The following is a 10,000-nucleotide window of genomic DNA, read 5'->3' on the forward strand; positions in this document are numbered from 1 at the left end:
GATTAATATTCTGACAACATTATGGAAAGGATTTCTAAGAAGGTCGGCCTGTCTGTTAAAGAGTAAGATCCTTTTTTTTAACATAAAGACATGCACGAAATTGCGTTCGCTAAACACACCAGACTCCATGTAAATAAACAGTAATTTTAGCATCGTAAAATACACTTCATTCAAAGTGGACAGAAACAAAATAAAACTATCAAAAGCCATCTTGGTTCATCTTTCCACTGTTCCAACAATCACCACTCTGGTTTGGTTGAAATAAACCCTTAATTCACCCATTTACATGTGGAAATATGCTGGCTCTATACACGCTAAAAGTCCTGATTATTTACATGGAGTCTGGTGGAAATATGCTGGCTCTATACGCGCTAAAAGTCCTGATTATTTACATGGAGTCTGGTGGAAATATGCTGGCTCTATACGCGCTAAAAGTCCTGATTATTTACATGGAGTCTGGTGGGTTTGGTGATGGAGTTTTTAAACAAAAAGGATCTTAATCTTTTCTTCAGTTCTGAGTTGTTCCTCGTCTGCTTCCAGGTGATTTTGGAGTTTCCTGCCTGCTGATGGGATCATGTGACCTGGCCACCACCTTCACCGGGACGCCGTACTACATGAGCCCGGAGGTGCTGAACCACCTGGGGTACGACTCCAAGTCTGACATCTGGTAAGCTCCACAGAAAGTCTAATGTTATTGTCAACGGATCTAAAGTTAAAAAGGTCATCCTCCAGCATCGAGCTGGTGTTTCCCCTCTCATTCCCCCTGCTCTGGTGTTTCCCCCTCTCATTCCCCCTGCTCTGGCGTTTCCCCCTCTCATTACCCCCTGCTTTAGGGGGAATGAACAGAGACACACACACACACACACACACACACACACACACGCACACACACGCACACACACACACACACACACACACACACACACACGCACACAGAGACACACACACACACACACATACACACACACACACAGAAACAGAGACACACACACACACACACACACACACACACACACACACGCACACAGAGACACACACACACACACACACACACACACACAGAAACAGAGACACACACACACACACACACACACACACACACACACAGAAACAGACACAGACAAACAGACACACACACACACACACACACACATACACACACAGACCACAGACACACAGACACACACACACACACACACACACAGAGAAACAGAGAGACACACAAACACACACGCATACACACACACACACACACACACACACAGTGTGCTGACAGGGGGTCAGCTGGTGTAATTAGTGAAGATTAGAGGAAGATGATGAAGAGGAGGTAATTAGCAGCAGAATTACGTGATAAAGGCTTGTTGAAGCTCAAACTTATTCCACTATTCTCTTTTTCTGTCGCCTTTTTACCTTTTAAGTCTCTTTGGGGTCATTTTGTGGAGGTTTTTTCAGCGACTTAGTGAGTCAGAAGCCTCCAGCTCCACGTTAATATTTATTCATAATTAATTAATATGTTCATGTCTCTAATGAAGCGTGCAGACTCTCAGCTGAGTCATCTCCCCCAGACATTAATAATTACTAATGAGCTGATGGAAGATGCAGTTAATGAGTAATAATTGTTGATGTAGATAATAAATAAGAAGAGTGATGGCTGTTCATTCCCTCAACAAACAGAGGTTTTATCTCAGGAACATCTGCACCGTGAAACGTGCGGTATACAATAAATAAAGGCTAGATGTCTCGTCCGCGCTGCTGGCCAGTGGAGGTCGACGTCCGCACCTGGCGGCCATCTTGCCACAGTCAGCTCACTCGTAACATTGTGTTTTAATGGTGCATGTACTTTTTAAATAACCATAACTTGCTCAATTTTCTACCGATTTTCAAACGGTTTGGTTTGTTATAAACGTCAGAGATGTAGTTATGACACTGCATACTTATGAATAATTATAACCATGGATTTCCATATGAAAATAACATTAAACAGAAAATATAAGTGCAATGAATATATACAAGCACAAGGTATTTATGTTAAATCAATATATAGGCTACTAAAACTCATATATATATACTTTTATAATATGTATATTACTAATATATACTTTTATAATATGTATATTACTAATATAATAAAATAATTTGAATTATTACATGTTTATTTTAAACAAGTTTAAACTATTATAAAAGTGACATTTATTTGCAATAAAAAATAGGTACAAGATTTCCCTTTACAAATATACATAAAGAAATGCTGCATGTTGAAATACCCACCCTGTAGAGAGAACTACACTACTGTGGAGGTATACACATGGAGGGTAGAGATAAAAAAATTGTATATTGCCAATTCATAAAAAAAGTTATCTCAGGACACTTTTCACATAGAGCAGGTCTAGACCGAACTCCTTATAACATTATTTACAGAGACTCAACAGTACCACCATGAGCAAGACTTTGGAGACAAGGGCAAGGAAAAACTGCCTGTTAAGAGGCAGAAACCTAGGACAGACCATTCGGCTCTAGGTGGGCGGTCGTCTGACTCGACCAGTTGGGGTGAGAGAGAGAGAGAGACAGCGAGAGAGAGAGAGAGCGAGAGAGAGAGAGAGAGAGCGAGAGAGAGAGAGAGAGAGAGAGAGAGAGAGAGAGAGAGAGAGAGAGAGACAGACAGGTGCACAGCAACAACAGTATTGGCAATGGCAGTCAAGCAGGACCATGGCAGGAGGCTCCACTAGGATCCGTGAGAACCTGCGAGACGAGAAAGCACAAGAACTCCGGGGAAGAAGTGAAGTTAGTAACATGCATTAATGGGACATGAATGAGTGCAGAAAGAGAGAGAGAGAGGGGAAGAGACAGTGTACCATGGGAAATCCCCCGATAGTCTAGGCCTATAGCAGCATAACTAAGGGATGGTTCAGGACTCACCTGATCCAGCCCTAACTATAAGCTTTATCAAAGAGGAACGTCTTAAGCCTACTCTCAAATGTGGAGAGGGTGTCTCCCTCCCAAACCACAACTGGAAGCTGGTTCCACAGGAGAGGAGCTTGGTAACTGAAGAGACTATAGGAACCACAAGTAGCCATGCATTCAGAGAACGTAGTGTTCTAAAGAGGTAATAGGGTACTATGAGCTCTTTAAGATATGAAGGGGCCTGACCATGAAGAGCTTTATAGGTGAGGAGGAGGATTTTATACAGACAGCAGCTCTGCTTGCTGGTCCCAACTCTGGGTTGGCTCTTTTGATTGAAAAGGTTGCCTACCCCTGGATTGTAGTTTCAATGTTCACACATGTTTATTCATTCAAGTGTATGAGTGACAGAGCAAGTGAGATAGCCAGTAGTTCTCAAACCTTTTACACAGAGTACCACCTCAAATAATATTGGGCTCTTAGACTACTAACACCATCATATACCTTTCTGGGTACCACCAAGATAAAGGATTTAATATAATAAGCCATATGATGCTCTCATTTGTTTGATATTCCACATGCAAATACTCACAACATCAGGTTGAGGTGCATCCTGAGACAAGTCCATTGGCAGGTTGTTTTCCGCTCTTCTAGAGGTGGTTGTGCTTCTTGTTGCTACCAGCTAAAATAAACGTAAGTAAAGAAGTTTTGAGTGTCTAAAATGTGCTGTAAAAAACAACACATTATATAACTTGCAGTAACAAAAACTAAAGTGACATTTAATCACATATTGATATATCAATCTTATACACCTTGAATTATTGTTGGTCAATGATACACATACACTTTGAAGATGAGCTGGAAAGTTGTAAATGGTTGGCACAACACCATCTTTAAGCCGGACATTCTGCCCCGTTCTGTCAAAGTCCTCACTCCTGACGTGCTCACTGCAGAGCAGTGTCCTGTCAGAGGCAACAAAACCGTCCCTTCTTAGAGCACGTTCCCACTGCCTCCTCATCTTTCTGGTTTTGGGAAACCTTAAAAACGTGAGAAACGTACCCAGATATATAAATTATTGTCAACATTTCCAACCCTTTTTTCCTTCTTTCAATATTAACGGTAAGGACAAAAATACACACCTAAATTATCATATGTTTGGGGTAATTGTATGTATGCATGTGTGCATGTATGCATCATGTATGCATGTATGTACTTTAGAATAAGACAACCACACTAAACTAGTTATAAAAAGGTGTCCAAAAGAAACATTCAGCGATTGTGTAAACAAACTTCTAAAAAGCCTTGTGTCAACAACAATCTTGTAATACTATTATGTCATAGCTATGCTAAACTGTAACGTTAGCTGCTACTAGGTCTCACTCAAAGCTTCTTGTTATTAGCCAGCTAGGCTAATAACTACAACCACACTCACAGCTTCTTGTTATTAGCCAGCTAATAACTACAACCACATCCACAAAGACTGTAATTTAGACAAAAGATTAGTCATCATAAAATTGTTATTGGTGTCAGTAAAACAGCTCGATTGTGGTCTCAGCCTTGATAACTTGCGCAAGTAGTAGTGATACACAACTATGCTGCACGATTAAGTCGTTTTTCGAAAAGAAAAGCTGCAATTTCAACATGTTCAACCATCCATAATTATACCCACGTTAATAACGTTTGTACGAAACCAAACCGTTTGTAAATCCGTCAAGATTTCAGCGAGATAAGAGTATTTGTGTTCGTGCAGATCACTCACCTTACATCAGGTACCACAAAGCCCGCAAGAAAGCTTGACTGTGACAAGATGGCTGCCGGTGATGACGTTAGAGACTCCACCGTAAGACATTTAGCCTTTATATAGATCTATGGCGGTATATACCCACCGTAGGCGGCCTGCCGCACACAAGTGTGACGTCACAACCCAGTCTCACGGCCGTTTGTGTAAATGTCACGTTCATTTTTAATCTATTGATACATGTTCACAGGCACGTTTTACTCGTTTTTTACGTGTAAATGTCACGTTATTTTTTAATCTATTGATACGTGTTCACGGGCACGTTTTTCTCGTTTTTTTGCGTGTAAATGTCACGTTATTTTTACGTGTTCACGGGCAGGTTTTTCTTGTTTTTTACGTGTAAATGTCACGTTATTTTTACATGTTCACGGGCACGTTTTTTACGTGTAAATGTCAGGTTATTTTTACGTGTTCACGGGCACGTTTTTCTCGTTTTTTTTACGTGTAAATGTCACGTTATTTTTAAGTGTTCACGGGCACGTATTTCTCGTTTTTTACGTGTAAATGTCAGGTTATTTTTACGTGTTCACGGGCACGGTTTTCTCGTTTTTTACGTGTAAATGTCACGTTATTTTTACGTGTTCATGGGCACTTTTTCTCGTTTTTTACGTCTAAATGTCAAGTTATTTTTACGTGTTCACGGGCACTTTTTCTCGTTTTTTACGTGTAAATGTCACGTTATTTTTATGTGTTCACGGGCACGTTTTTCTCGTTTTTTACGTCTAAATGTCACGTTACTTTTACGTGTTCACGGGCACGTTTTTCTTGTTTTTTACGTCTAAATGTCACGTTACTTTTACGTGTTCACGGGCACGTTTTTCTTGTTTTTTACGTGTAAATGTCACGTTATTTTTACGTGTTCACGGGCACGTTTTTTACGTGTAAATGTCACGTTATTTTTACGTGTTCACGGGCACGTTTTTTACGTGTAAATGTCACATTATTTTTATGTTTTCACGGGCACGTTTTTCTTGTTTTTTACGTGTAAATGTCACGTTATTTTTACGTGTTCACGGGCACGTTTTTCTCATTTTTTACGTGTAAATGTCACGTTATTTTTACGTGTTCACGGGTGCGTGGCTAACGATTGGGTCATAACCTCGAGACTTACTGTCTCATAGTAGAGGAATTACCGTATAGTACAGGAGAAACTCTCAAGCAGTTTGGACTTCCATTAGCTGTTTAAGTTTAATTACTAATGTTAAGTTAAGTTTTGACATCACATGTCATTTTGACATCACATTCGCCAGCTCGGCTGCGGCGACTGTAAAAAGACACCGTTGCTCCTTTGGATCCCGACCTCCGAGTTACTTTCTCTGTTTACTTCCAGTGAAGAGTTTTTCTTCAAGAAAATGTCAGAATATTTTCAGAAAAAAATGTAATATTTATTTTCTGTGTGTCTGTGTGTGTGTGTGTGTGTCTCTGTCTGTGTGTGCGTGTGTGTGTGTGTGTGTGTGTATGTGTTTGTGTATGTGTGTGTGTCTGTGTGTGTGTCTGTCTGTGTGTGTGTGTGTCTCTGTCTGTGTGTGTGTGTGTGTGTGTGTATGTGGTTGTGTATCTGTGTGTGTGTCCGTGTGTGTGTCTGTCTGTGTGTGTGTGTGTGTGTGTGTGTCTCTGTCTGTGTGTCTGTGTGTGTGTGTGTGTATGTGGTTGTGTATCTGTGTGTGTGTTCGTGTGTGTGTGTGTTTTTGTGTGTCTGTGTGTCTGTGTGTCTGTCTGTGTGTGTGTGTGTGTGTGTCTGTGTGTCTGTGTGTGTTTCTGTGTGTGTGTGTGTGTGTGTGTGTGTGTGTGTGTGTGTGTGTGTGTCAGGGCTCTGGGCTGTGTTCTCTACGAGATGTGCGTCCTGTCTCACGCCTTCCAGGCTCCCAGCTTCCTGGCGGTGGTGATGAAGATCGTGGAGGGAGAAACGCCGACGCTGCCCCCCCGCTACTCTGCCAATCTCAACTCCGTCATGCAGAGGTCTGTCTCCTTTTAGTTCATTCATCCCTGAGCTCATCACAGAGGCAGTGACCATAATTAAGTTTCAGCAGTGGAATGTAACTAAGTACATGTACTCCAGTACTGTACTTCAGTACCAGATGTTGAGGTACTTGCACTTTACTTTAGTCTTTTCTTTTCATGCCACTTTCTACTTCTACTCCGCTACATTTCAGAGAGAAATATTGTACTTTTTACTCCACTACATTCATCTATTACAGCTTTAGTTACTAGTTACTTTACTCATTAAAGGTCCCATGGCATGCCAATTTCAGGGACCACTAAGGTCTATATAAAAGAGACTTCAGATACAGTATTAGGGGACCACTATGGTCTATATAAAAGTATGCATGTCATGGGATCTTTAAGATTCCTGCACACAAAACTCATGTAGTTTATAAAATCTGATGTTTGATTATAAAGTAAACTAGCCGACAATATAACAGCTAGAAGTCCAGCTGAGATGATCAGACCATTAAACACACAACTGTTCTTGCTGCTTTTAACGCTCTTTTTAATGCTTTCCATACTTTTTTCGTTTCCAATTTGTGAGGATGTTTACTGCATTGAGTGCGTTTACTTCTAATATTTAACACAACTCAGGTTTATGAATATGCAAACCCAGTAATATCTGAGCTCAGCACAGAGACAGTGAGGATAATGAAGTTCTCAGAGGAAGCAGCGAGCAGATGGTCTCGGGTTCAGCGTCAGGTCTGCAAGAGGAGGTCCCAACCAGCTGACCCCTCTCAGTTCATTGCTGCAGCTCTGCTGCTGGACATCAGGGACAGAGAGGAGCTTTTCCTTAACGCTGCACGCCTGTTTGTATTGTCTGTGTGTGTTTTAGGGCTGCACAATTAATCGCAATTTTATCGAAATTGCAATATAGACTAGTGCAATATCCAAATCGCAGAGGGGGCGCAATATTTGTTAAATTCAATTCAATTTTATTTATAGTATCAAATCATAACAAGAGTTATCTCAAGACACGTTATAGATAGAGTAGGTCTAGACCACACTTTTCTAGGGGGTCCAAACATATAAAACAATAATTACATAACAACAGAGAAGTGAAAAATCTAAACAAAAAAAAATAAAAAATAATGTAAAAATTTTGTGCGACAGTGGCGAGGAAAAACTTCCTTTTAGGGAGAAACCTGGGACAGACCCACGCTCTTGGTAGGTGGTGTCTGACGGTGCTGGTTGGGGGTGTGATGAAGAGTGGCAATAATAGTCACAGTAAAGATAATGGAACAGTGGCTAGAAATAGTAGTGGTAGTAGTTCATGGCGTAGCAGAGCACAGCAGAGTACAGCAGGATGTAGCAAGGCGTAGCGGGACGTACAGAGCACAGCAGAGCATAGCAGGACGTAGCAGGACGTAGCAGGACATAGCAGGGCGTAGCAGGACGTAGCAGGATGTAGCAGGACGTAGCAGAGCACAGCAGAGCATAGCAGGACGTAGCAGGGCGTAGCAGGACGTAGCAGGGCGTAGCAGGACGTAGCACGATGTAGCAGGACGTAGCAGGATGTAGCAGGACATAGCAGGGCGTAGCACAGCATAGCAGGACGTAGCAGGACATAGCACAGCATAGCAGGACGTAGCAGGACGTAGCAGGGCGTAGCAGGACGTAGCAGGACGTAGCAGAGCATAGCAGGCCGTAGCAGGAGGTAGCAGGACGTAGCAGGGCATAGCAGGACGTAGCACGATGTAGCAGGACGTAGCAGGATGTAGCTGGACGTAGCAGGATGTAGCAGGACGTAGCAGGGCGTAGCACAGCATAGCAGGACGTAGCAGGACATAGCACAGCATAGCAGGACGTAGCAGGACGTAGCAGGGCGTAGCAGGACGTAGCAGGACGTAGCAGAGCATAGCAGGCCGTAGCAGGACGTAGCAGGACGTAGCAGGGCATAGCAGGACGTAGCAGAGCATAACAGGATGTAGCAGGGTGTAGCAGGACGTAGCAGGATGTAGCAGGATGTAGCAGGACATAGCAGGATGTAGCAGGGTGTAGCAGGATGTAGCAGGGTGTAGCAGGACGTAGCAGGATGTAGCAGGATGTAGCAGGGTGTAGCAGGACGTAGCAGGATGTAGCAGGATGTAGCAGGATTTAGCAGAGCATAGCAGGGCGTAGCAGGACGTAGCAGGACGTAGCAGGACGTAGCAGGGCATAGCAGGATGTAGCAGAGCATAGCAGGGCGTAGCAGGACGTAGCAGGATGTAGCAGGATGTAGCAGGACGTAGCAGGACGTAGCAGGTGTAGCAGGACAAAAAGGCAAAATATGTGTCAAACCATTCTGAATGGAGCATTATAGTTCTGCAGAGACGTCCCGGCCTACAAATCCTGTCCTACAGACTAAAGAAAAAAATCTTTGTTTGGTTCAGATCCTCGCAAAAATCACGCTATAATCAGTTACATTTTTTAAGATTTAATATTAGTCAAATTTTCTACTTTGTTGTCATTTTCTTATTACATTTTTGAAGCTTTTTTCTACTTTTTTATCCCCTCTGTTTAGAATGAATATAACTTTAGTTTGAGAAGTGGGGGTCTGGGGGTTCAATTTAAAACCCATTTCCTGCTCTTCTACCTAAAAACATTCTACCTTCTTCTAAAAACGTTGAAAAAATGTCAAAAAAGTCTAAAAAAAAGTCCCCCAAAAAAAGGAGACAAAATCGTCAAAAAGAGAAAAACGATACAAGGCAACAAAAACCATAACGAAGCCACGAAACTGTTGAAAAAAAGCGCCAAAAAAACACCCGACAATAATGCCGGGAAAGAGGCAACAACCTTGAAAAAAACAACAAAAACTTTGGTTTTTGTCCTTTTTCCTAAAAAGACAATATTGAATTGAATTGTGAACTCTGTCATTCCTTCAACCAACTTCTAGAAAAGGTCTTAAAAAAAAAAAAAAAAGAGTATATATATATATATATATATATATATATATATATATATATATATATATATATATATATATATAAATATCCAAATCTTTGATAATGTTAATGTTTAAAAGTAGCTGTGTTTCGGTTCGACATCCGACCTGCGGCCCTTTGCTGCATGTCATTCCCCTTCTTGCGTGCGTGTGTGTATTTGTGTGTATATGCGCATGCGTCTGTGTTTGTGCGTGTTTGCGTGTAAGCCATAAACTGACCGTAAGCCGTAAACTGTCAGAAACTGCAGTAAAATCTCCGATTTGAGAAATATACGTGTCCAAAGAATGCTTCTAAAACCTGAATAATACCAGAATATTCAACATCTCTTACAGTTTTCCCTAACCCTAACCCCAACCCCTAACCCTAACCCCATTCTCTGAACCAAATGCTCAGT

The 10,000-nt window shown here is 41.7% G+C and overlaps 1 protein-coding gene across 1 annotated transcript in view; it reads left to right on the plus strand.

Annotated features, from left to right (window-relative positions):
- Nucleotides 1-10,000, plus strand: part of nek11 (NIMA-related kinase 11) — a 104,347-nt gene that overhangs the window by 35,154 nt on the left and 59,193 nt on the right. The window contains exons 6-7 of the mRNA XM_036006343.1: nt 541-667; nt 6,506-6,655. Coding sequence (XP_035862236.1) covers nt 541-667; nt 6,506-6,655 — 277 coding nt within the window. The remainder of the gene's footprint in view (nt 1-540; nt 668-6,505; nt 6,656-10,000) is intronic.

Source organism: Sander lucioperca, chromosome 10 (assembly GCF_008315115.2).
Source record: "Sander lucioperca isolate FBNREF2018 chromosome 10, SLUC_FBN_1.2, whole genome shotgun sequence".
NCBI classification, from domain to species: Eukaryota; Metazoa; Chordata; class Actinopteri; order Perciformes; family Percidae; genus Sander; species Sander lucioperca.